We start from the raw sequence: 27,752 nt of genomic DNA, 5'->3' as shown, positions 1-27,752 counted from the left end.
AGGGTGGCAGGAGAGAGAATGAGTGCAAGCAGGGGAAATGCCAGATGGCTTATAAAACCATCAGATCTTGTGAGACTCTCTCATTATCATGAGAACAGCATGGGGAACTGCCTTCATGATCCGATTACCTCTACTTGGTCACACCCCTGACACATGGGGATTATGGGGAATATAATTCTAGATGAGATTTTGGGTGCGGACACAGCCAAACCATATCAGGCACTAAGCATTTTTCCCCTTGAATTGTGGGGTTTCTTTGGTTTTCTTTTTGTCTTTCAGGTGTTTTTTTGTAGACATATCTTTGTTCTGCCAGACTTGAGAGCAGGGTCTTTATCTGATTCCCACTGACTCACAAGGTGCTAACCACTTGGTCTTATACACAGCAAGTGTTGAATACATACTTGGGTTCTTATTTACTTCTTTTTTTATTCCACAGGGATCTGTGTGGCAGCAGGGAATCTATAGCTAATGATTTGAGTAGTCTCAGCTATGCTAATATACCAGATAATGATGAGGGTGATTATTTATTCAGTAAATGATTGTTGAGCACCTGCTATGCGCCAGGCATAGTTCTGGGCATAGTACAAAGCAGTGATGCAAAGTTTCTGCCCTTCAGGAGCTTACATTTTACTCAGGGGAGACAGACAATAAATGAAGAAAAACATTTAATTCCACAGTGAATTTCCTCCTAGAGGTGCCCAGGCTCTGTCGCCTGGTGCTCTGGGTCCACAGGTGTGTTTCCCTCTTCCTGTGGTTCATCCCTGTGGAATAACTCAGGACTTCCTGTGTCCCCTCTGCCCCCTCACAGATCCACTCACACAAAAGAATTCGTGAGCGATAGAGACATTATTAGAGAACTTGTAGGGAGCCAAAGCAAGGGCTTCACTTTATACTCAACTGTTAATACCAAAGCGTTCCCCTGTTGCTACTTCCTCCCACCACACAGCTCCCAAGTGCAGATCCCTGAGGAATGTTTTTATTCCTGACCCCAGCCTGCCTGCCCATCTTGGTGCTTGGTGAATGGGCACATGGAGCCCACCCTTCCCAGAAGCAGTGGGAGTACAGACAGCAAATGAACAAAGCAGCAGCCTTCCTTCCAGTGCCTCACAGGTGCAGAGCTCTGGACAGTGCTGTGAGGGAGGTTGTTCCCACTTTCCCCTTTACAGAAGTGTTTCCACTTCATGCCCTTTAGATGTTAGACTGGCCAAGGGCTTGTTCATCAGATCGCTTCTCTCAACTCCTTCACTAGTGATCTCAGCCCATGCCATGGCATTAAATGTCATTCAGGTCTCTATTCAAATGTCAGTTCCTCAGAGACCTTCCTTGACAACCCTGTCTGAAATAGCACATGTGTGCAAATATACCCCTTAACCTGCTTTATTTCTCTTCATAGCATTTATGTTAATATCTTTTTCGTTTATTGTCTGTCTCTGAAGGTAGGGACTTTGTTTCATTTACTGCTTTTCAGTTCTTGGAACAATGCCTGGCACGTAGTAGGCAATCAACGAATGTTTGTTGAATAAATGATTTTTTTCTCTGGAGATTTTCAAAATCTTCATGAGGTGTATCAGGCCAGCCATTGTCAGCCTCAGTTTAGAGGCAAGGAAATAGGTTCAGAAAGGTTCAAGGACGTGCTGAAGTCACAGGGCGAGGCAGCAGCAGAGCCTGCTTATTGAGAGCCGAGTCTTATGGGACTTGCCTCCTGAGAGGGTGGCCTCTGCCTCTCCCACTGAGGCTGGGAACACCAAGTGGCCCAGAGGCATGTGGATACCTCCAGTGGGAGGTTAGGAGAGTGCTACACAGAAACTCTGAGTTCTAACACTCTTGGGACCATAAAAAATGGAACAAGGCTGGGCATGGTAACTCACGCCTGTAATCACAGTATTTTGAGAGGCCAAGGTGGGAGGATCACTTGTGGCCAGGAGTTCGAGGCTGCAGTGAACTATGATCCTGCCACTGTACTCCAGCCTGGGCAACACAGAGAGACCTCATTTCTTAAAAAAAAAAAAAAAAAGTTGGTTTTTTTTGTTTTGTTTTTTTGAGATGGAGTCTTGCTCTGTTGCCCAGGCTGGAGTGCAGTGGCATGATCTTGGCTCACTGCAAGCTCCGCCTCCTGGGTTCACGCCATTCTTATATGTCAGCCTCCTGAGTAGCTGGGACTACAGTCGCCCACCACCACGCCCCGCTAATTTTTTGTATTTTTAGTAGAGACGGGGTTTCACTGTGTTAGCCAGGATGGTCTCAATCTCCTGACCTCGTGATCTGCCTACCTCGGCCTCCCAAAGTACTGGGATTACAGGCGTGAGCCACCGTGCCTGGCAAAAAAAAAAAGTTTTTTTAATCAAAAAAACGGAACCACTTGGGGCCTACTTCAGGCCATACTCCCTCCATCCCAGACAGGCTTCCATCATTGTTTTTCCAGTTCTTTACAGGCATCACACTCCAGGTGCACAGGCTCTGGGGACATTTGTTACTTTTAATTCCACATGCAGAGGCCCCAGTGGTAAAAAGGAAAGGCAAAACTTGAATGCGTTAAAACAAAATAAAATAAAAAGTGTTACCTTGTTCTAAGAAATCCCTGTTGTTTCATGAATCTCCATGGATTAGTGTAAAGATATAGTAAATAAAGCCAAATGGGATGATAGGGAATGTGCATGTGTGCTCGGAGTCAAGAGGGGGCAATTGTTGGCTTCATTCTAGATACAGAGCCCTGGAGTTGGGTACACAGGCAAGTTTGGGGGAAAGCAAGTGCTGAAGGGTTGACAGTAACCTGCTAGGAAATCCCCTTTCCCCTGAGAGGCCAGTGACTAAACCATGTGCTTCCTACTATAGGTGGGCTTCTTGGAACCCCAAGAAAACCGAAGCTCCAGTAGTTTCTACGTCAGGTGGCTTGGTCCAAAATCCCCCAGACACCCTCACATCATCCTAAGGGAAAGAAATTATAATTAATATTTGCAAAATTGTGAGTTCCTGCCCTCACTCTTCCACCTAAATACCTCTCCTGGATGGATCTCCTTAAAATATAGCTCTGATCAGGCCACTTCCCTTCTGAGGAATCTATAATAGACAAGTACAAGCTTCTTAGTCTGGCATTCAAGGCCTTTCCCATCATGCAACTTGTGAAAGAGGGTAGAGCGCCAGTGGTTCCAAGGGGTCAGAACTGATACCACCTGGGGAAGAGTAGTGGTCAATCTCAAGGTGTCCCAGGGCCTTATAATAATGCCCTTTAGAGTTTCATGTACTCTTTCAGCCAGAAATGGCTGGGCTCTGCTATGGTAACCAACAATCCGCAAGTTCTTAGTGCCTTAACCCAAACAAAGGTGTATTTTTCATGCATGGTGTATGTCCATCTTGGCTTGGTCAGGATCTCTGCTTACTCTAATCATGTAAGGATCCAGGTTCCTAGAGTAACTGTCATCTCAAATGTTGTCAGTTGCTGTGCCACAGAGAAAAGCAAGCTCTGGATGATCTTGCATAGGCAATGAAGTGCTCTAGTCAAGAAGTAACGCACATCTCTTCTACGCAAAACCCATTGGCTAGTACTAGTCTTGTGGCCTCATTTGACCTCAGGAGGGATCAGATGTACAATCTTGTCATGTGCCCAGAAGGAAGGAAAACTGGAAGTAGTTGATGAAAAGCATTGATCCCAATACAATGTGCATTCGATTTTTTAATCATCACAGCAAGCCTTTAGGGTGCTATCAAGGTCCCCAACTTATATATGAGGAACCTGAGGCCCAGAGAGGTTAAGTGACTTGTTCAAGGTCACCTGCAACTTGATCCCAGGTCTTCTGGCTTTGAAATGATTGGTCTTTGCGTGATGCAGAGAGAGCTGCTTCACTGAAAGGGTTGAAGCTGAGGAAGAAGGATGCTGCATCAAAGCGTGGGTAGGGCCCTTTATCACAATCACCAGGGAGCTTGTTAAAAATGCACATAATTGCCGGGCGCGGTGGCTCACGCTTGTAATCCCAGCACTTTGGGAGGCCGAGGCGGGCGGATCACGAGGTCAGGAGATCGAGACCACGGTGAAACCCCGTCTCTACTAAAAATACAAAAAATTAGCCGGGCGTGTTGGCGGGCGCCTGTAGTCCCAGCTACTCGGAGAGGCTGAGGCAGGAGAATGGCATGAACCCGGGAGGCGGAGCTTGCAGTGAGCCGAGATTGCGCCACTGTACTCCAGCCTGGGCGACAGAGCGAGACTCCGTCAAGATCACATAATTGGCGGTGTGGTCAACCTGTAATCACAGATTGGGAGGCCGAGGGGAATAGGTCAGAGTGAGACACAAAAAAAAAGCACATAATTGGTTCCACTCCAGAGATTCTGATTCTGGAGGTCTGAGATGGAGCTAGGAATAGGCCCCAGGTGATTCTTAGGTGATGATTGAAGAGCCACGATTAAAGAATCACTGCTATGGGAGGTTCTACTAAATCTGGTTTAAAGATTTTCTTTTTTTGGCCAGGCGCGGTGGCTCATGCCTGTAATCCCAGCACTCTGGGAGGCAGAGGTGGGCGGATCACCTGAGGTCAGGAGTTCAAAACAAGCCTGACCATGGTGAAACCCCATCTCTACTAAAAATACAAAAAAATTAGCCGGGCGTGGTGGTGCACATCTATAATCCCAGCTACTCGGGAGGCTGAGGCAGGAGAATCACTTGAACCTGGGTGGTGGAGGTTACAGTGAGCTGAGGTCACACCATTGCACTCCAGCCTGGGCAACAAGAGCGAAACTCCATCTCAAAAAAAAAAAAGATTTTCTTTCGTCTTGATCTCTATAAGCTGCAGTAGTGCTTAATTCCTTCTATCTCACATTGTTATTAGCTATGACAGCAAATGGTTGCTATCACCTAATGGGCGATACATTAACTATTCACCTAAAATTTGAGGTGGGGGCATGATGGGGGCTCATTTCTGCTTATTCATTTACTTAAAAACGCTGTTATTAAGCGTGTATTTTGTGCTGCTTATTGGATGGTATGTGAGGTTCTTGCTGTATTCTCTGTAAGTGAATTATGATAGCCTAGGGTATTCATTATTGATAAGCTACTATGGGAAACCCATCTGGGACAGAGATTGTCAGTGCTGGGTAATATGAGATGTCACATGGGGCACACAACCTATTGACTGAGTTGAACACTTATATAGTAAAGTAAACTAGGCTCAAGTTGACAGAGAAGCAGAGATGCATTTATGAGGGTTGGTGGTTGCGATTTGGGTCTCCCTTATAATCCCTCCTGAGACTTGGAATACTGACCATTAGCAGTAGGTCCCAGGAGAACCCTAATGGAAAGTCCTGCAAAAGACCATATGGAAGCCTCTCACCTGGAAGGTTGTATAGGTTAGGTTCCTTTAGTGTTAGCTGATTCACTCTTGAACACCTGTCAGAGTTGCCCCCTGTAGAAGGAAAGAACATCATGGATAAAGCATCTCAGAAAGTGCACAGTATATGGTGCTCCCTGAAAGGAGAGTATACGGTTATACTCAGAGGAGCTCAGAAATCAAAAGCAGACTGTGGGGACGATGAGAACACAGATTCTAACAAGTAGGTCAAAGCTCTTAGCAACGATTAAAGGTACTCCTTTCGGATGCAGCAGTTGATCCTGGTTAAGATGAGATCACCCACTGGGAGGAAATGTTTGGGTAGTCGATGGTTAGCATACTTTCATATGGAAGGTTATGAAATGGGGATAATGATGTCCTTCTGGTGGTTTTAAATTGAAGTGGCTAAATAATAAGGAAAAAAGAAACCAGGACAGCTAGAAAGGTATTATAGATGAGCCCCTCTTTATAGGAAGATAGATAAGAAATGTGGAAAGATAAATGTAAACCATGTGGGGACATAGTATGTAAGCTGTTATGTGGGAGGGAGATTATCTGAGCTAGCTAGAAATGGACTTTGTGAACGGTCAAGGCCAGCTAGATGAAATGTAATATGTGAAGTCATTGAATTCAGAGAACCATGTATAGGTCACCAAAACTTTATGGAAAGACAGCAAAATAACATTTGAAAATTACTTCTCAAGTGAGGCAAGCCAAGAACATGGTTGGAGGAGAGGGCCTAGCTGAGGCTGAACTGCATCTACCCCACTCAGGGGTCCTGGCAGAGCGCCTTCCTCATGAGAATGACTTTGTGAGGAGAAAAGCAACATTCAAATTAAGAAAAGAATAATTAGAGGCAGAGCCATCCAAGGCCTCCAAAGGGGTAAAGAGGTCTGGGGTAAGGTTTAGAAGGGATGTAGAGTGCAAGGATATGAAGTTGTGAGGGAAAGAGTGAGTTACGTGAGAGTTCAATATAAAAGGGTTCATTTGAGCTGCCAGAGGTACTACTCTCTTGTGGCGATGGTCAGATCAATTGTAAGTAATCATAAATCATCACTTATTGGCATAATTGCCTGAAAGAACCCATAGCCTGGGAAAAATCAGAATCCTACTCTCATAGTGCATGGACACGTAGACCCAGTATTGGAATAATGTAGGCACCCCAGAGCTAAGAATGCTCTCCTTATCTTTTCTGTTGCCCTGAATAATTGTAACAGAGAAAGGAGTCAACACCAGGTACTGAGTCTTCAGAGAGAAAAGTACCCAGTCCCTATCATAAACAATCCAGTGGAGGATGCAAAAGGCTTAGAAACAATGACCAAGCCAGTGGAAAAAGCATCTCTAATATCCAGATTGTGGTTTTGACATATTCCATTAAAGAATACAGAACAGGCCGGGTGCGGTGGCTCACGCCTGTAATCCCAGCACTTTGGGAGGCCAAGACGGACGGATCACCTGATGTCAGGAGTTCAAAGCCAGCCTGGCCAACATGGTGAAACCCCCGTATCTACTAAAAATACAAAAATTAGCCGGGCGTGGTGGCACACACCTGTAATCCCAGCTACTCGGGAGGCTGAGGTAGGAGTATGGCTTGAACTCGGGAGGCAGAGGTTGCAGTGAGCCGAGATTGTGCCACTGCACTCCAGACTGGGCAAAAGAGAGAGACTCTGTCTCAAAAACAAAAAAAAAAAATCCAGAACAAAAATATCCTCAACCGATTTATCATTTTTTGACAAAAGTACAAAAGCAATTCAATGGAGAAAGGATAACCTTTTTAACAAATGGTCCTGGGACAGTTGGATAACCATAGGCTAAAAAGAAAAACTTCAATGTAAGCTCAATAAGAATTTATTCTTATTGAACTTACACTTCAATAAGAAATTAACTCAAGATGGACCATAGGCTTAAGTATAAAGTGTGAACTATAAAACTTTTAGAAAAAAACACAGGAAAAAATCTTTAGGATCTAGAGCTAGGTAAAAAGTTCTTAGACTTGATACCAAAAGCATAATGCATAAAAGGAAAAAAAGTGTCAAAAATGTGGTGATACTGTGGTGCTGGTGTAAGGATTGACAAAGAGATCAATGAAACAATAAATAGTCCAGAAATAATCCCACACTACTGTAGTTTGTTTTTTTTTTGAAAAAGGCACCAAAGCAACCCAATAAGGAAAGGAGACTGTTTTCAACAAATGGTGCTAGAATAACTTGATATCCACATAGAAGAAGAATGAACCTCAACCACTACCTCATACCATAACAAATATTAATTCATGATGGATCATAGAACAGTATGTAAAAGTCAAAACCACAAAGCTTTTAGACAAGAGATTATATCCATGACTTAGGAATTAACAAAGCTTTCTCAGACAGATAGAAGAAAATAATCATAAAAAGAAAGAAATGGTAAGTTAGACTTCATCAAAATTAAAAACTTCTCCTCAAAAGATTCCATTAAGACAATGAAAAGGCAAACCACAGATTGGGAGAAAATATTCAAAGAACATGTATCTGGCAAAGGACATATAAAGAAGTCCTATAATTAAATATTAAAAAAAAATTAAAAACAGACAAAAGGATTGGGCACGTGGCTCACGCCTGTAATCCCAGCACTTTGGGAGGCCAAGGTGGGTGAATCACCTGAGGTCAGGAGTTTGAGACCAGCCTGGCCAACATGATGAAATCCCATCTCTACTAAAAATACAAAAATTAGTTGGGCATGGTGGCGGGGGCCTGTAATCCCAGCTACTCGGGAGGCTGAGGCAGGAGAATCGCTTGAACCTGGGAGGCGGAGGTTGGAGGTTGCAGTGAGCCGAGATTGTGCCACTGCGCTCCAGCCAGGGTGACAGGAGCAAAACTTCGTCTGAAAAAAAAAAAAAAAAAAGACAAAAGATTTGAACAAGTACTCAAAAAGGAGATATATGAATGGCCAATAATCACTTGCAAAAAATCTCAACATCGTGTATCGTGAAGAAAATGCAAATTAAAACCAAAATGATGTACCATTACATACCCACCAGAATGATAAAATTTTAAAAACAAGCAACAGGCTGGGCATGGTGATTTTACTCCTATAGTCCCAGCACTTTGGGAGGCCGAGGCAGCAGGATCACTTGAGCCTGGGAATTCGAGGTTGCAGTGAACTATGATCACACCACAGCACTCCAGCCTGGGTGACAAAGTGTGACCCTGCAAAAAACAAATAAAAAACACCACAACAAATGTGGAGCAACTGTGTTTCTTATTCTTTCTTGGTAGGAGTGTAAAATAGTATAGCCTCTCTGGGAAAAGAACCTAGGAATTCCACTCCTAAGTATTGACTCAAGAAAAATTAAAACATGTCCACAAAAACACTTACATAAGGATATTCACAGCAGCATTATCCATAATAGTCCCAAACTGAAAGTAATTCAGGTTTCCATCTAGGAGAGTTAATTGTTTTTAAACTGTGATATATTAACACTCAATACAATGCAATACTACTGAGCAGTTAAAAAAGTAAACTACATGCAATGAAATGAATGAATCTCAAAATATGCTGAATGAAAGAAGCCTTACACAGAAGAATACATAGCTGCATGATCCCATTTATATGCAATTCTAGAACAGACAAAACTAATCTGTAGTAGAAATCATGATCATAGGAATTTGAGGAGATAAGATAAAAAATGGTGGTTGCCTTTTGGGGTTGGGGATGGAACTTGACGGAAGAGTCATGAGAGAACTTTCTGGGGTATTCCATTTCTTGATAGGGGGTTGTATGGCACATATGAATGCATCTGTCAGTTCTGCAAATACACACTACTGGATATGGTACCTCCATAGCATGCAGTAGTCCTCAGCATCATAAACAAACTATTGATGCACACCACAAGTAGGATGAGCCTCCAATGAATTACACTGAATGAAAAAAAGCCAGTCTCAATAGGTGACACACTGTATAATTCCACTTATATAACATTTTCGAAATGATACAATTTTAGAACTGGAGGACAGATTAATGGTTGCCAGTGGTTAGGGACAGGAGAGAGGAGGCAGAATAGAGAAGTGTATAGTTACAAAAGGGCAACACAAGGGATCCATGTGGTGTTGGAACTGTTCACTGTCTTTAGATACACAAAGTTACACGGTCATAGATACACAGAGTTACACAGGGGATAAAATTGTATAGAACTTAATACACATACACAAGTGAGTACAAGTCAAACTGGAGAAATCTAAATTAGACCTTGGACTATATCAATGTCACCATGCTAGTGTGATATTATACTATAGTTTTGCAAAAGGTTACCATTGGGGTAAACCAAGCAAAGGATCTCTATTATTTCTTTTTTTTTTTTGAGACAGAGTTTCGCTCTTTTTGCCCAGGCTGGAGGGCAATGGCGTGATCTCGGCTCACTGCAACCTCCGCCTCCCAGGTTCAAGCGATTCTCCTGCCTCAGCCTCTGTAGTAGCTGGGATTACAGGCATGTGCCACTATGCCCGGCTAATTTTTTTTTTGTATTTTTAGTAGAGACGGGGTTTCTCCATGTTGGTCAGGCTGGTCTCAAACTCCCGACCTCAGGTGATCCGCCCGCCTTGGCCTCCCAAAGTGCTGGGATTACAGGCATGAGCCACCGTGCCGGGCCAGGATCTCTATTATTTCTTATAACTGCATGTGAATCTACAATTTTCTCAATGAATATTTTTTAAAGACAGCTTCTTAAAGAAAGAAGCTGTTATGCTATCTTGGCATACCACATAGCAAGGAAGCTATCAAAGGGTACAGGGGTTGTACCAGGAGGACTGAGGAACCAGTGTGGGGCCAAAGATAGCTTAATTTGAACTTTAATAAAAGTAGGGATTTCAAAGACTTGGAACCCATAAAATGCATTTCAATCCATGACTTCATCATAATAGTTTAAAAGCATACACGTGGCCAGGCGCGGTGGCTCACGCCTGTAATCCCAACACTTTGGGAGGCTGAGGCAGGTGGATCATGAGGTCAAGAGATCGAGACCATCCTGGCCAACATGGTGAAACCCCATCTCTTCTAAAAATACAAAAATCAGCTGGGCATAGTGGCGCGTGCCTGTAGTCCCAGCTACTCGGGAGGCTGAGGCAGGAGAATTGCTTGAACCCAGGAGGCAGAGGTTGCAGTGAGCTGAGATTGCGCCACTGCACTCCAGCCTGGTGACAGAGCGAGACTCCATCTCAAAAAAAAAAAAAAATACACACACACACACAAAACCTGAATTGGTCACTGCTGTGGTCTGAATATGTCCCCCCCAAAACATATGTATTGGAAACCTAATCCCCAATGCAACAGTGTTGGGAGGTAAAAGGTCATACGGGCTCTTCTTCATGAATGGAAGGGTTTGTGGGGATGCATTCGCCATTCTTCTGCAGTGTGCAGACACATATTTTCATCCCTCTTGCTTTTCTACCTTCCACCATCTATGAACAGAGCAAGGACGTCCTCACCAGGTGCCAGCACCTTGATCTTGGACTTCCCAGGCTCCAGAACTGTGTGAAATAAATGTCTGTTCTTTTTTTTTTTTTTTTGAGATGGAGTCTCGCTCTGTCACCCAGACTGGAGTGGAGTGCAGTGGCACAGTCTCGGCCCACTGCCAGCTCTGCTTCCCAGGTTCATGCCATTCTCCCACCTCAGCCTCCTGAGTAGGTGGGACTACAGGTGCCCACCACCATGCCCGGCTAATTTTTTTTTTTTGTATTTTTAGTAGAGACAGGGTTTCACCGTGTCAGCCAGGATGGTCCCGATCTCTTGACCTCGTGATCCGCCTGCCTCGGCCTCCCAAAGTGCTGGGATTACAGGCATGAGCCACCGTACCCAGCCATAAATGTCTGTTCTTTACAGATTAGTCAGATTCAAGAATTCCAACATAGTTGCACTAAACAGACTAAGACATAAGTTGGTACTGGAGGAGTGGGGTGTTGCTATAATAAATACCTAAAAATGTAGAAGCAACTTGGAAACGGATAATGCATAGAGGCTGGAACAGTGTTGAAGCAAATGCTGGAAAATTCTCCCGTTCATTGACATGAATGCCACATTAAGGGTGGTTCTGGCCAGGACCTGGGAAAAGAAGGGATATAGGAGAAGCCTTGTTCTTCTTACAGATTGCTTGAGTGGTTGCAACAGTGAAGACTAGTCTGATGAGGTCTCAGACAGAAATGAGGAACAAGGTATTGGAAACTGGAAGAAAGGTTCTTTCTTATAAAGTGGCAAAGAACTTGGCTGAATCAATGTGTGTGTCCTAGGACTCTGTAGAAGGCAGAAAAGAGAGAAAGCTAGAAAAGCTAGGTGATTTGGCAGAAGAAATCTCTAAGCAGCAGAGCATAGATGATGTTGCATGGCTGCTTCTAACTGCTTATAGTAAAATGGGAGAAGAAAGAAGGAGTTAAAGACAATTTATAATTGGCCGGGCATGGTGGCTCACACCTGTAATCCTAGTACTTTGGGAGGCTGAGGCGGGTGGATCACCTGAGGTCAAGAGTTCGAGACCAGCCTGACCAACATGGAGAAACCCCGTCTCTACTAAAAATACAAAATTAGCCGGGTGTGGTGGCGCATGCCTGTAATCCCAGCTACTTGGCAGCTGAGGTGGGAGAATCATTTGAACCTGGGAGGTGGAGGTTGCAGTGAGCCAAGATGGTGCCATTGCACTCTAGCCTGGGCAACAAGAGCAAAATTCCATCTGAAAAAAAAAAAAAAAAAAAAAGATAATTTATAATTAAAAGGGAAGCAGAACACAAAGATTTGAAAAACTCTCAGTCTGGTTATGTAAAGAATTTTTTAAATGGTTTAGAAGAGAAAACCAAGGGTGTGGCCAAGTGACCATTTGATTTTCAAGGCTGCTTCTGCCATCACAGGCCTTGAATGCTAGTGCTATGAGGGCAAACCAGCTTAAAGGGCCAGGCCTGGGGCACTCTTGGAACCTTGGAGATCATTGCTCAGGGACGCGTCAGGCCTCTGTTCCCTGGTCACCCCACCTGTGGCTCAAGCAGGCCCAGGTGTGGCTGGGCTACAGATCCCAGGGCACAAGCAGTCTACCTTGGTGCTATCCCCGTGGGGCTAACTGTAGACTTGCAGAGTACAGGAGCTGTGGAGGCTTGTGTGCCTCTACCTAGATTTCAAAGGATGCTGCAGGGAGCCCCTATTCAAAGGATGCTGCAGGGAGCCCGCATCACCTAGTGGAGTCTTGGAAGCAGGGCTGCCCCCAAGACTCCAGACCTGTAGAGCCACCAGCACACAGCGCCATCCTGGGAAAGCCACAGGTATTGACTGCAACCCTTCAGAGCTGTGTGGGCTATGTCCAGCAATGCTGTGGAGGCAGGGCCTTCCAGGGCAATGGAGACCCAGCCCCCAACCCATTGTGTCCAGAAAGTTGGACACGGAGTCAAAGAAGACTATTCTCCAGCCTTAAGATTTAGTGTTGTTTGCTCTGTTTTACACGGAGTCAAAGAAGATTATTCTCCAGCCTTAAGATTTAGTGTTGTTTGCTCTGTTCTGGATTTACTTCAGGCCGGTGACTTTTTTCTTTTTGTCTGTTTCTCTCTTGCAATGGGAATGTCTATCCTGTGTATCCCACCATTGTATTTTGGAAGCACATAGCTTGTTTGATTTTACAGGCTCACAGCTGGAGGGGAATTTGCCTCAGAATGAATCATGCCTTGACTGTCATCCATATCTGGTTTAGATGAGACTGTGGACTTAGACTTTAAAATTGTTGCTGGAACAAGTTAAGACTTTTTGGGGCTATTGGGATGGATACACTTTGCGTGTGAGAAGAACATGAATTTTGAGAGCCAGTCACCTTCAGAGAACAACAGGGAACCCCATTCATTATCTTGAAAACTGAGAAATAGGCTGGGTGCGGTGCCTCATGCCTATAATCGCAGCACTTTGAGAGGCTGAGGTAGGTGGATCACTTGAGGCCAGGAGTTCAAGACCAGCCTGGCCAACATGGGTAAACCCCGTCTCTACAAAAACTACAAAAATTAGCCAGGTGTGCGGCACAGGCCTGTAGTCCCAGCAACTTGGGAGACTGAGGCAGAGAATCGCTTGAACCTGGAAGGCTGAGGTTGCAGCGAGCCAAGATTGTGCCACTGCACTCCAGCCTGGGCAACAGAGCGAGACTCTGTCTCAGAAAAAAAAAGAGGCCGGGTGCAGTGGCTATGCCTGTAATCCCAGCACTTTAGTAGGCTGAGGTGGGCCGATCCCCTGAGGTCAGGAGTTTGAGACCAGCCTGGCCAACACAATGAAACCCTGTCTCCCTACTAAAAATGCAAAAATTAGCCGGGCATTGTGGCGGGTGCCTATAATACCAGCTACTCAGGAGGCTGAGGTGGAACAATCACTTGAACCTGGGAGGTGGAGGTTGCAGTGAGCCAAGATCATGCCACTGCACTCCAGCCTGGGCAACAGAGTGAGACTCCGTCTCAAAAAAAAAAAAAAAACCTGAAACAACAAAAAAAGAAAACAGAAATAAAATGAAAGCATTAAGCTGGCTCTTCCTGTATGTACTGTGCCACTGGATAACCCAATAGTGGATGAATAGAATTATAAAATCTCCTTATAAAATTATTTCAGCTAATCAAAGCCAAATGAGTTTTGATTGGGCTTGGTTTTTGTTTTGTTTTGTACTGTTTTTAGTGTTCTTTGGTGAATTAAGAGTATTAACATTTTGTTGCCACCAGTGAATTGCTGGATAGAGGCATTGAGCACCACTGGCTACTAACATCAAAAAAGAGACAACCAGAAATGTGGCTCCTAATAAAAAGGTGCAATGCCACTTGTAGTATTGCTAAAGGGGTTGAACCTGAGTTTGAGCAAGCCTCTGGGTCCAGCTGCCAGCATGCAGGAAGTGCAGGTGACAGGAACAAGTGAACTCTCCTTCAAGTAATGCGTGCAGTCAGCAAAATTCAGACCATGAGAAACTCTGATCAGATGAGTCAGGGTTTTCAACAAATAAATTGTAAAGAAAAGATAGAGGGGAACCGGCAGATGAAGTGAGAATCAAAAGACCTATCAAGCCAAAAGCTTAAGGACAAAACTAAAAACTATGACCTCTAAGGATGCATACTGAGGTGATAAAACCATAAAGAAATGCTCAGATGTGATTTCTACACAGATAAAGACTGAACTTTTTGAGGAAGGGTTGGAATGGGGGACAGAGAGGCTTTTAGGGGGCTGGCAAGGTTTTGTGTTTGATCCAGGTGGTGGTGAACAGGATACTTGCCTTGTAAAATGATTCTCTAAACTACACATTTGCTTTGTGTGCTCTGTGTTTTGTTTCACATGTTTAAAATGTTGGCTAGAGCTGTTCTCTGGGTGCTATAGGAGCTCAGGGGAGGCACTTAATTTCTGAGGGGAGAGGATAAGGAAAGGTCCTCTGAAAGGTATTATTGGGAGGGCGAGGGTAGGTTGGGAGGAACGTCAGAGATGAGGCTAGAGAAAGAGACAAGCTCACAACTGATCTTCTGTACTAGGCTTGACCCAGGACTCCATGGGGAACCACTAGGAATTTTAAGCCAACAATTGACAAGATCAGATGTGTATTTTAGAAAGATCCCCAGGCGTGGTGACTCATGCCTGTAACCCCAGCACCTTGGGAGGCCAAGGCAGGCGGATCATGAGGTCAGGAGATCGAGACCATCCTGGCTAATACGGTGAGACCCCTGTCTCTACTAAAAATACAAAAAATGAGCCAGGCGTGGTGGTGGGCGCCTGTAGTCCCAGCTACCTGGGAGGCTGAGGCAGGAGAATCGCTTGAACCCAGGAGGCAGAGGTTGCAGTGAGCCGAGGTGGCGCCACTGCACTCCAGCCTGGGCAACAGAGGGAGACTCCATCACAAAAAAAAAAATCTGTCGTAGTAATCCAAACCAAAGAAGTAATGCAGGGACAGGGAGGTTAGTGAAGAAAGTACTGATAGGAGAGATTGCTTAAGGAGGCACAAACACAGGACTTCAGAGAGTATCTGGGGTAGAGAGGGAGGGAAGGAGGGAGAAAAGAAATCAAGGAGGTTTCTCTAGTTCTGACTTGGACAGCTAGGTGGAAAATGATGGTGTTATTAACCGAGGAATACAGTACAGGTGGTGGAGCAGGGATGGGGAGAGATGATAATATATACTATTTTAAAAATGGAGATGATGTTTACATGCAATGATATGCACAGAGCTGAAGCATACAATCCAGTGAGGTTTCTATTTTTTTATTTTTTATTTTTTGAGATGGAGTCTCGCTATGTTGCCCAGGCTGGAGTGCAGTGGCACAATCTCAGCTCACTGCAACCTCTGCCTCCTGGATTCAAGCGATTCTCCTGCCTCAGCCTCCTGAGTAGCTGGGATTACGGTGCACGCCACCATGCCCAGATAATTTTTGTATTTTTAGTAGAGACGGGGTTTCACCATGTTGGCCAGGCTGGTCTCAAACTCATGACCTCATGTGATCCACCCACCTTGGCCTCCCAAAGTGCTGGGATTACAGGCATGAGCCACCGCGCCCAACCTCCAGTGAGGATTTTTAGATGTATGCACCCATATAACTAACATACCAGTCAAGATAGAAAACATTTCCTTCACCCTAAAGTTCCCTTGTAACCCCTTCCAGTTAATCTCTACCTTGCTAGCAAGCACTGTTGTGTTGTGTTTGTTTTTTGAGACACGGCTTTGCTGTCGCCCAGGCTGGAGTGCAGTGACACCATTGGCTTATTGTAACCTCAAACTCCTAGACTCAAGGGACTCTCCCACCTCAGCCTCCCGAGCAGCTGGGACTACAGGTGCACACCACCATGCCTGGCAAAAATTTTTAACTTTTTTGTAGAGATGGGGTCTTGCTATGTTGTCTGGGCTGATCTTGAACTGGACTCAAGCTGTCCTCCCACCTCAGCTTCCCAAAGTGCTGGCATTACAGGTGTGAGCCACTGTCCCTGGCCTAAGCACTATTTTGATTTTTATCACCATAGACTAGTTTTGTCTTTTTTGTTTGTTTTGTTTTGTTTTGTTTTTTGAGATAAGAGTCTTGCTCTGTCGCCCAAGCTTGAGTGCAGTGGTGCGATCATATTTCACTGCAGCCTTGATTTCCTGGGCTTAAGTGATCCTCCCACCCCAACCACCCTAGTAGCTGGGACTACAGATGTGCGTCCCCCCACCCGGCTAATTTTTTGTTTTTTGTTTTTTGTTTTGTTTTGTTTTGTTTTTAGAGATGGGGTCTCAGTATGTTGCCTAGGCTGGTCTCAAACTCCTGAGCTCAGGCAGTCCACCTACCTGGACCTCCCAAAGTACAGGGATTATAGGCGTCTGCCACTGCGCCCAGCCCCAGCATATTATTTTTGAGGTTCATACATGTTCTTGTCTACATCAATGGTTTATCTCTTTTTATTGCTGAATAGTACTCTGTTGTACAAATACACGAGAACTTGTTTATCCACACTTCTGTTGATGGATGTTTGGGTTGTTTCCAGTTTGCTTGTTTGTTTTACTATTATGAATACAGCTGCTGTAAACATTCTTGTGTAAGTCTTTTTGTAAACACCTATTTTCATTTATCTCGTATAAATAACTAGGAGTAGAATTCCTGGGTCATAGTATAGGTATGCAATTAACTGTAGAAGAAACTGAAACACTTTTCTAAAGTGATTCTAAGGCCAGGCATGGTGGCTCACGCCTGTAATCCCAGCACTTTGGGAGGCCAAGGCAGGCGGATCACTTGAGGTCAGAAGTTTGAGACCAGCCTGGCCAATATGGTGAAACCCTATCTCTACTAAAAATACAAAAATTAGCGAGGCGTGGTGGCACACACGTGTAGTCCCAGCTACTTGAGAGGCTGAGGCATGAGAATTGCTTGAACCTGGGAGGCAGAGGCTGCGGTGAGCAAAGATCATGGCCACTGCGTCCAAAAAAAGAAAAGACATCTCTAGGAGTTACTCCATGATTTTTCAACCTACTAGTGAAAGTCTTTTGCCAACTTTGTTTTGTTTTGTCTTTCACTGTGTCTTCTCCCCTCTTATTAAACTGTCAGCAACTTGAGCACAGAGACCATGTCTTAATCCCGATTTATTAATATTTTCTCTTAGGACCTGTTACATAATAAGGCTTAATAGATGTCTGTCGGATGAGTGAATGAACAAAATTAGGCACAGAAGTTAAGTGGAAAATTAGAATAAATTTTCGTAGCAGGTGATCCCTACTATATCCAATGAAGTCTTGCCCTGTACATGTGCAGCCCAGCCTTCAGCCTAGGAACTGCCCCTCCTCCCCACCCCCTCTGTGCTATTCACTCTATTCTGGTACTTTGCCTCACAAATGCCAGCCTCTGCAGCAGGTAGAACTCAAAGCTGCCTGCTTGGTGGGACTGCCACTCTGCTTGGGCGCCATCTCCTCACACCATAGTAAGAAAGTGCCTCAGAATGAATGCCAGGATGTTCTTGGCACTCACCTCCTGTTTCCTTTCTTTCAAAAATCACAGTCTTTTTTTCTTTTTGAGATGGAGTTTCGCTCTTGTTGTCCAGGCTGGAGTGCAATGGTGTGATCTCAGCTCACTGCAACCTCTGCCTCCTGGTTCAAGTGATTCTCCTGTCTCAGCCTCCCAAGTAGCTGGGATTACAAGTGTGCACCACCATGCCCGGCTAATTTTGTATTTTTAGCAGAGATGGGGTTTCACCATGTTGGTCAGGCTGTTCTTGAACTCCTGACCTCAATCGATCCACCCACCTCGGCCTCCCAAAGTGCTGGGATTACAGGTGTGAGCCACCGCGCCCGGCCAAAAATCACAGTCTTGAGCAGCTTGCTGCTCAGTGCCTGAAAACACATATTCACTTGCCTCATATATTTTGTCCAGCTTTATAGTTGTTTATGGCAGGAAGGAAATATCCAGTTTCAGTTATTCTGTCATGACCTGAAGTGGAAGTCGGAGTTCCATTTTGGACATGATATTGAGTTTTTGATATCTATGGAGCATCCAGGTAGAAATGCTCAAAAGAGAATTGGGTATTCACATTTGGAGCTTGAAAGATGACTGGGGCTAGACATTTGGATTTTGTAGTCATGCATTTCCAGTGGTAGTTGAAGCCAAGGGAATGGATGTGATTGCTCAGCTACAAAATGGATAGAGAATGAGTAGAAGAACAATTTTCTCTTAAAAAGCTTGAGAGGCCAGGTTCGATGGCTCATGCCTGTAATCCCAGGACTTTGGAGGGCCAAGATGGGCAGATCACGAGGTTAGGAGTTCGACACGAGCCTGACCAACATGGTGAGACCCCATCTCTACTAAAAATACAAAAAAATTAGCCGGGCGTGGTGGCGTGCACCTGTAATCCCAGATACTCAGGAGTCTGAGGCAGGAGAATCACTTGAACCTGGGAGGCAGAGGTTGCAGTGAGCCGAGATCGCCACTGCACTCCAGCCTGGGTGATAGAGCGAGACTCTGTCTCAAAAAAAAAAAAAAAAAAAAAGCCTGAGAATGTATAACTAAAGAAATAAATGAAGAACAGGAAACATCAGTGTCATAAAAGCGGCCATAAATAAACTGGTGTCCATCTTGGGGAGTGGCAGATGTCAGGAGCCCAGCATTTCCCCTATTATGCTTAACAGTCCAGAGCCCAGCTTTTCTCTCTTAGTAAAGTCTCGCTGGTGATCATTAGAGAAGAACCTACTCACCTGGGCTCCAGTACAAATCTGCAGAATTAAAGCCACGCCAGTCTTGAGGAAGCTCAGCATTTCTTCCAGACATAATCATACATATGTGCTCCTAGCCTTCTTGGGGCTTAGATAACTGACAAGTATGATTAGCATTTTCATAAAATTGAGAGGATACCCAAGGCCCTAGAGAAGTTGACAATTTGATGAAGGTCAGTTGTTTCTAGTCCTACTTTATTTATTTATTTATGAGATGGAGTCTCACTCTGTCACCTAGGCTGGAGTGCAGTGAGGCAATCTTGGCTTACTGCAACCTCTGCCTCCCAGGTCCAAACAATTCTCCCGCCTCAGCCTCCTGAGTAGCTGGGATTACAGGTGCCCACCACCACACCCGGCTAATTTTTGTTTTGTTTTGAGACAGAGTCCCGCTCTGTTGCCCAGGCTGGAGTATAGTGGCACAATCTCGGCTCACTGCAACCTCCACCTCCTAGGTTCAAGCAATTCTCCTGTCTCAGCCTCCTGAGTTGCTGGGACTACAGGCGCATGCCCCCAAACCCGGCTAATTTTTTTGTATTTTTAGTAGAGACGGGGTTTCACTATATTGGCCAGGCTGGTCTCGAACTCCTGACCTCAGGTGATCCACCTGCCTCGGCATCCCAAAGTGCTGGGATTACAGGCATGAGCCACTGCAGCCAGCCAAATTTTTGTATTTTTTAGTAGAGACAAGGTTTCACCATGTTGGCCAGGCTGGTCTGGAACTCCTGACCTCAGGTAATCCACCCACCTTGGCCTCCCAAAGTGCTGGGATTACAGGCATGAGCCACCATGTCTGGCCACGGTCCTACTTTCTAGTTGTCTAGAGACTTGGGTTTCAGACTTGGAAGTTGCTCTAGGTCATCTACTTGGCCCCTTTGTTTTTTAAGTGGGAAAATTGACACTCATAAATGAGAGACCTTGAACTAGGTATGAAAACAAGTAAATGAAGCCAGCTTACATCATCAGGGATATCTGATGGCATTCAAAGGGCAAGGATAAAGCTGAGCTTTCAGAATAGACTAGAGCCATGACCTGCAGTGCTATAGAGAAACTGGACGCCCCTTGCTTCTGCCCTTTTCTCTGCTTTTTTCTGTGTCTCTAATTTATTCTCTCAATGTAGATCAGCTTCTTCTGTCTTGTCTCCTCCTATGCCCCAGCCTGGGGAAAATGATCATCAGAGGCTATTGCTGAGTTTATAGCTTAGGAAAGGGGCCACTCATTCCCCACCATTCAGGAATGAGACCAGCCTGATTCTAGAATTGCAACTCCTGTTCTCCTGGAAAAGGTCTCGATGACCCCTTTAGAACCATCCAGAGTCCAATCAGTTGCCGTCAAGGGGTCGGGGGTCCTTTGTTCTACATATACATCTGCTGGGAACCTTAACCTCTATAATCATGTGATATAAATCACTGGTAGGGGAGAAGAAGATTTTCCAGAAAAAGCAAGTAGGTATATGGCTGGGCAGCCAGCCCATAGGTGTTCAGAATAACCAGTTAACTGCTCAGGATAACCAGTGGCAGAGCCAGGACCAAAACCCACAGCATCTGACTCAGCATTCGTCCTTCCTGGGGCTGCCCCACATGGGGAAACAGTAATTACTTGATCTGGGAACAAGCAGAGACAGACAGATGGACAGTCACTGCCTCAGTTCTCATTCCTAATAGTGTGAAGAGATAGATGTCTCCTCCCTGAGAGTGTAGGGGATCCAGAGCTCTAGGACCCTAACAGCTAAAAGTAGGTTCCCTCTTAGGAGTCCAGACCCTTCTAGTTGCAAGTCACAGAAACTCAGATCAAACCAGCTTGAGCAAAAGGGGGATTTAGTAGAAGGCCATTGAGATATCCTACAAAATTGAAGGAAGAACTGTAGATTCCAAGACATCTTTAAGAATCTGGAATCAGTACTGTCAGGACACACACACACACGTGCTCACCTTGTTTTCTTCCTCCTTTTAAAGGTCATCTTTCTGTTTGGCTCTTATACCATAAGGTTTCCTCCACACGGTGGTGAACCTGGCAGTTCTGGAGTCATATCCTTGTTTTTTTTTTTTTTTGAGATGGAGTTTCGCTCTTGTTGCCCATGCTGGAGTGCAATGGCGTGATCTCGGCTCACTGCAATCCCTGCCTCCCTGGGTTCAAGCGATTCTCCTGCCTCAGCCTCCCAAGTAGCTGGGTTTACAGGCATGCACCACCACACCCGGCTAATTTTGTATTTTTAATAGAGACAGGGTTTCTCCATGTTGGTCAGGCTGGTCTCAAACTCCCAACCTCAGGTGATCCACCTGTCTTGGCCTCTCGAAGTGCTGGGATTACAGGTGTGAGCCACTGCACCCGGCCTGGAGTCATATCTTTATAACATCTGACCACAGAGAAAAGAGAGTCTTCCTTGCTAATTTCTGGTGGAAAAATCTAGAGTAGGATTCACATTGAAAGGATGGAGTCCTCTGACTGGCTGAGCCTCATTTTATTTGCTCACCCTTGGGCTCAGGAGATGGCAGGGGGTATTTTAAGAAAGGGACTGGAGGCCGGGTGCGGTGCCTCACGCTTGTAATCCCAGCACTTTGGGAGGCCAAGCTGGACAGATCACCTGAGGTCGGGAATTCGAGACCAGCCTGACCAACGTGGAGAAACCTGGTCTCTACTAAAAATACAAAATTAGCTAGGTGTGGTAGTGCATGCCTGTAACCCCAGCTACTTGGGAGGCTGAGGCAGGAGAATCGCTTGAATCTGGGAGGTGGAGGTTGTGGCGAGGCCGAGATCCCGCCACTGCACTACAGCCTGGGCAACAAGAGCGAAACTCCATCTCAAAAAAAAAAAATTAAAAAGGGGGACTGGTAAGTAGGATAGACAGAAATCTCTTTTGTTTTATGTCTGTCTCCTAGGTGACCATGGAGGCTGGTGGCCTCCCCTTGGAGCTGTGGCGCATGATCTTAGCCTACTTGCACCTTCCCGACCTGGGCCGGTGCAGCCTGGTATGCAGGGCCTGGTATGAACTAATCCTCAGTCTCGACAGCACCCGCTGGCGGCAGCTGTGTCTGGGTTGCACCGAGTGCCGCCATCCCAATTGGCCCAACCAGCCAGATGTGGAGCCTGAGTCTTGGAGAGAAGCCTTCAAGCAGCATTACCTTGCATCCAAGACATGGACCAAGAATGCCTTGGACTTGGAGTCTTCCGTCTGCTTTTCTCTATTCCGCCGGAGGAGGGAACGACGTACCCTGAGTGTTGGGCCAGGCCATGAGTTTGACAGCCTGGGCAGTGCCTTGGCCATGGCCAGCCTGTATGACCGAATTGTGCTCTTCCCAGGTGTGTACGAAGAGCAAGGTGAAATCATCTTGAAGGTGCCAGTGGAGATTGTAGGGCAGGGGAAGTTGGGTGAAGTGGCCCTGCTGGCCAGCATTGATCAGCACTCCTCAACCACACGCCTGTGCAACCTTGTCTTCATGCCAGCCTGGTTCTCACCCATCATGTATAAGGTGGGTGTCCACATCAATAGACGGCCTTTCTAGTTCTGACCCCAGAGACTTGGCCTCTTTTCTCGGTTTTTAATCCCTTTTATTGTTGGAATTGAAAGTTAAGAGTTATTATTATACTCATACTCCTCTGAGTGCTGAACCAGTTGAGAAACAGGCACAGTGATCAGTAGAGTTCAGAATGCTGCTTTATTTCTGGTAAAGCAGTATTTAAAAATGGCTTGGGCTTGGAACCAAAATTCTTTTGCACCTCTTCCCTTTCCAGCTGGACCAACTGGAGCCACCAGTCTAGCAGCTAGGCAGGAAAGCCAGGTTCTGGGAGCATGCCGCTTGGTGACAGGAAGCAGAGAGCACATTAGCTGCTCATGGAGGCATGCCCAGAGTGAGAGCCACAGAGGAAAAAGGCTATACAGGACTAGTCACCTTCAGCACATGAACCCCACCCTGTGTGGGATGAAGGAAGGGCAGGCTTTTACTATGATTTGCTAATTCTCAAGGGCAATGTGAGAAGGTCAGAAAATATTTGTCCAACATATTCCTTCCATGAATGCAGAGCCAGAAGATGGTTCAAAGTAAAGCAGGTATCCAGGTCTTGGTAGTTCCTGGCAGAACAGTCTATAGCTTATACATTGCCTAGAAACTTGGATTATGTAGGTAGTCAATAAAAATTATATCACTTTCCTGCCTGCTCATAAAAAATAAAAGATTTTTGGCCAGGTGCAGTGGCTCACACCTGTAATCCCAGCACTTTGGGAGGCCAAGGCAGGCAGATCACCTGAGGTCAGGAGTTTGAGACCAACATGGTGAAACCCGTCTCTACTAAAAATACAAAATTAGCGGGGCATGGTGGCAGGCGCCTGTAATCCCAGCTACTTGGGAGGCTGAGGCAGGAGAATCACTTGAACCCGGGAGGTGGAGGTTGCAGTCAGCTGAGATTGCGCCATTGCACTCCAGCCTGGGGGACAAGAGCAAGACTCTTGTCTCAAAAAAAAAAATCATATATATATATGTGTGTGTATATATATATATACACACATAGACATATATGTGTATATATATACGTCTATGTGTATATAGACGTATATATATATGTATATACATATATATATAATTTTTAAAAGTATATTACCAATAACAATTGTCCTCATGTTTGTAATGATCCTTATACCACTAGTCATTTATGACAGACACAGTGTGTGCATGCCATATGCCTTATAGCCATTATCTCATGGGTTCCTCTCCACATGCCTATGAGATAGGTAATGTCATCTGATTTTATAGATGAGGAAACTGAGGCTCAGCAAGATTAAGTGACATATCAAGGTCTCAGACTTAGTAAGATCCAAAGCCTATTCATAATCTAGGTGACTTTCCATCTGTGACCTCATTGGACCCTCACAGCAAACATTTGTGTAGATGAAGTAGATGTGGTATGCCTATTTTGCAGATGAGGGCTACTAAAGGTCAGAGCTGGTAAGTAACTTTCTCAAGTGGGTAATTAGGGAAGTTGGATCTCAAATTCAGGCCTTCTCATCTAAATGCTTATAAAATTACATCATGCTATGTTACCTGAAAGCTTAAAAGCTTGTGTTTTAGCCCTAGAGTGTTTCAGAAGAACTGATGAACTTCTCTGGTGCTGGTCTGCAGGCCCAGAAGAAGAGTTTGTTTCTAGAAAGAAATAATGTTCCAGACCCTTCACATTTTGTAATACATTTATTCTTAGGTAATATTTTGATTTCAGCCTCTACTTCTCCCTCAGAAGTATAGCCATAGATCCTCAAGGGATAAGGCCTGGCGTTAGGCTTGTTTGTAGCCTACCCTCTGGCTTAGTGCTTAGCATATAACATATGTTAGTTAGTGTTCAGTCCATGATTGTTTTTCAACTAAAGGAGATATGGGGGCCTGGGATGGCCTTGCCTGAAAAATGCAAAGGCCAAGGCAATTTCACAGCAGTTTTCAGTGACTTCCAAGGGGAAGCTTAGCAGTGACTCTGCATCTCCAGAGAGCTGGCTTTTATCTTTAGAGACAAAATGGATTTAAAGGAAAAATTAGGTTAGCCACAGGAAGAACTTAGAGAAGTTAAGGGGGCTTAAATACTGGGACAATCTATCAAAGGTCAATCTTAAAACTTGTTCAAGGGGTAGGTACATCTGGATTATTAAATGGAATCATGAGATATTCCCTCATTTGATGGTTCAAATACATCTGATGAAATATGTATGAAATCCAGAAACAGCTCTTTTTCAGGAATAGAGAGTGAATGGGCCTCACCAAGACTGCTTCTCAGTCAGGCCCAGAGAGCCGAGGGGCCCAGATGAATTAGGCGGGAGAGTTCGGCACTGCCCCAACCCCACCCCAGACTCTTGAGGACACTCTGCTCTTTGTGTCCCTGACCCCAGATTATAATAACTGACTTTTATTGAGTGCTAAGTTTGTACCTAGCATGGTGCTTTGTGAACTAGTGAGCCCCATGCTGCAGACAAGGAAACTGAGGCTTAAAGAGGTGAAGTCATTTGTCCAAGGTAACACTTGCAGTTAACCCCCAGAGCCCAGGCTTTTTTTTTTTTTGACAATTGAGTCTCGCTCTGTCACCCAGGCTGGAGTGCACTGGCGCGATCTCGGCTCACTGCAGCCTCTGCCTCCCAGGCTCAAGCTATTCTCATGCCTCAGCCTCCCAAGTAGCTGGGACTACAGGCACACACCACCACGCCCGGCTAATTTTTGTATTTTTAGTGGAGATGAGGTTTCACCATGTTGACCAGGCTGGTCTCGAACTCCTGACCTCAAGTGATCCGCCCATCTTGGCCTTCCAACGTGCTGGAACTACAGGCGTGAGCCACCACACCTGGCAGAGCCCATGCTTTTAGCCACTGTTCAATACTTCCTGGCGTTGGCAGTATACCTTGTCCCCTCTCTTTAGAGACATATTTTGCTGTGCACCACGTGCATCAGTTGCCACACAGTCAGAACTCTTTGCCAGCACATGTGGCCAGGCCTCTCTCACTGCCTGGCCCAGCCCTGGCACATGGTTGAGACTTGAGGTTTTAGAAGGAGTCATGCTGCAGTGTGAACTTTTCTGCCATCACCTACTTGTCTCCCTTCCTTTGAGATTAGGATGGAGGTGCCTGCAGCTCCAGTTTCCCTCCCTCCCTGATGCAGAGCAGCTCCCCAGTTCCTTTTGGGGACAGCTGACATCCAGACCCCAGTGGGGAGGGGAAGATGATCAGCAGAACAAGTGGCCTTTCCATGTTCTACCCTCCTTAAAGGGCAGCTAGAGTCCAAAACCAATCTCATCCCTCTTACAGCCATTTTCTTCTTTTCATTCCCCAGACAACATCAGGTCATGTCCAGTTTGACAACTGCAACTTTGAGAATGGGCACATCCAGGTCCATGGCCCGGGTACTTGCCAAGTAAAGTTCTGTACCTTCAAAAACACCCATATCTTCCTGCACAATGTGCCCCTGTGTGTCCTGGAAAACTGTGAATTTGTGGGCAGCGAAAACAACTCTGTGACTGTTGAGGGTCACCCATCTGCAGATAAGAACTGGGCCTACAAGTATCTACTAGGGCTTGTCAAGTCTTCGCCCACTTTTCTCCCCACAGAGGACTCTGACTTCTTAATGTCCCTGGACCTAGAGAGCCGGGACCAGGCCTGGAGCCCAAAGACCTGTGACATTGTTATCGAGGGCAGCCAAAGCCCTACCAGCCCAGCCTCTAGCTCCCCAAAGCCAGGCTCCAAGGCTGGCTCACAGGAGGCAGAGGTGGGTAGTGATGGTGAAAGGGTGGCCCAGACCCCAGACAGCAGCGATGGAGGCCTGAGTCCCAGTGGTGAGGATGAAGATGAGGACCAGCTGATGTACAGACTATCCTACCAAGTGCAGGGCCCACGCCCTGTATTAGGGGGCTCATTTCTGGGCCCACCTCTACCAGGAGCATCCATTCAGCTGCCCAGCTGCCTAGTGCTGAACTCACTGCAGCAGGAGCTGCAGAAGGACAAGGAGGCCATGGCACTGGCCAACTCCGTGCAGGGCTGCCTCATCCGCAAGTGCCTCTTCCGGGACGGGAAGGGAGGCGTCTTCGTCTGCTCCCACGGCAGAGCCAAGATGGAAGGGAACATCTTCCGGAACCTGACTTATGCAGTGCGGTGTATACATAATAGCAAGGTGCTGTCATGACTTTAGATTGGTCAGCGGGCTCCTGTGGCTATATGTAGGAAGGGATTGATGGGGCTATTTTGCATTTTAAAAATAATTTTCTTTTATTCACACACGCTTGACGTCATGTCCATCATCTGATTTGGAAAGGGCAGAAACAATTTTTCTCATTTCACAGAAAGAGAGGCCCAGAGAGAGAACGTGGCTTACTCAGGGTCACATAGCAAGTTAGGCAGAATTGAGACTAGAAACTTGGGTCTCCTGCCTCTTTTCACTATGGAGTAGGGTCGTTGAGAAGGCTTCCCAGAAGAGGAGACATCTGTGCTGGGTACAATGAGAAGAAGGTCCAGGGAAAATTGGACATATGTGATGAGAAGGGGTGGAGAGTGAGGGTGTCCCAACAGCAGGAACATCCTGTGCCAGGGCCTGAGTGCAAGGTTGAATTCAACCATGCAGTGGGGGTAGGTTGAAGGATGAAGCTGGGGGTGAGCAAAAGCTACCTTACCCAGGCCTGGAATCCCCCTTGAGACATTTGGGCCTTATGCTAAGAACAGTCCTTCTAGCCACTGCGACAATCAACACCTTGTATGTGCTGGGACTTAGGGCACCACAGGACAATCTGCAAATCCTGTAAATGGTTGATGACAGGAAGGCCTTCTGAAGGGAAAGACAGCCCATGCAGAAGAAAGCATGGCGTAGCACCTAGATTCAAGTCTCACCTCTCCACTAACTCACTATGAACATGACCTTCACTTACATAAAATGAAAATAAGCATCCCTATTTTTCTTCTCTCACTGGCTGTTGGAAGGTCCCATGCCAGTAGTACTCAATAAACTAAAGAACATTGTACAAAGGTCACTCATGAGTGTTGCAGGCTTCTAAAGTGGTTAATAGCAATCATATTTTAATTAATTTAAATTTAATTGTGTTTTACCCAGCCCACTTCCAAAGAGGATTTCAGGTGATGTTACTTTGAAAGCATAATGCAAGACTCCTGTACACGGAATAAAAGACAATGGCCAAATAAAAAGGGAAAGGTGATAGCTTTGCTGTTGTGAGTGCCACGATGAAAGGATCTGGTTCAAGCCCTCAAGGAGGGCATTCTTCCTTGCATAGTTATTGAGAATATGGCTTTCTAGT

General features: G+C 45.6%; 1 protein-coding gene across 4 annotated transcripts in view; it reads left to right on the top strand.

Annotated features, from left to right (window-relative positions):
• Positions 1-27,752, top strand: part of FBXO10 (F-box protein 10) — a 78,922-nt gene that overhangs the window by 25,686 nt on the left and 25,484 nt on the right. For 2 of the 4 annotated variants that reach the window (XM_058444949.1, XM_032164184.2), the window contains exons 2-3: positions 21,869-22,459; positions 25,787-26,620. In XM_058444949.1, coding sequence (XP_058300932.1) covers positions 21,869-22,459; positions 25,787-26,620 — 1,425 coding nt within the window. Of the gene's footprint in view, positions 1-14,901; positions 14,988-21,868; positions 22,460-25,786; positions 26,621-27,752 lie in introns of those variants that run through there. The other 2 variants (XM_058444950.1, XM_032164185.1) reach the window with 2 other exon arrangements.

Source organism: Hylobates moloch, unplaced genomic scaffold (assembly GCF_009828535.3).
Source record: "Hylobates moloch isolate HMO894 unplaced genomic scaffold, HMol_V3 SCAFFOLD_10, whole genome shotgun sequence".
NCBI classification, from domain to species: domain Eukaryota; kingdom Metazoa; phylum Chordata; class Mammalia; order Primates; family Hylobatidae; genus Hylobates; species Hylobates moloch.
The sequence above is the reverse complement of the archived record's forward strand: the minus strand, read 5'-3'. Positions and strand labels throughout refer to the sequence as shown.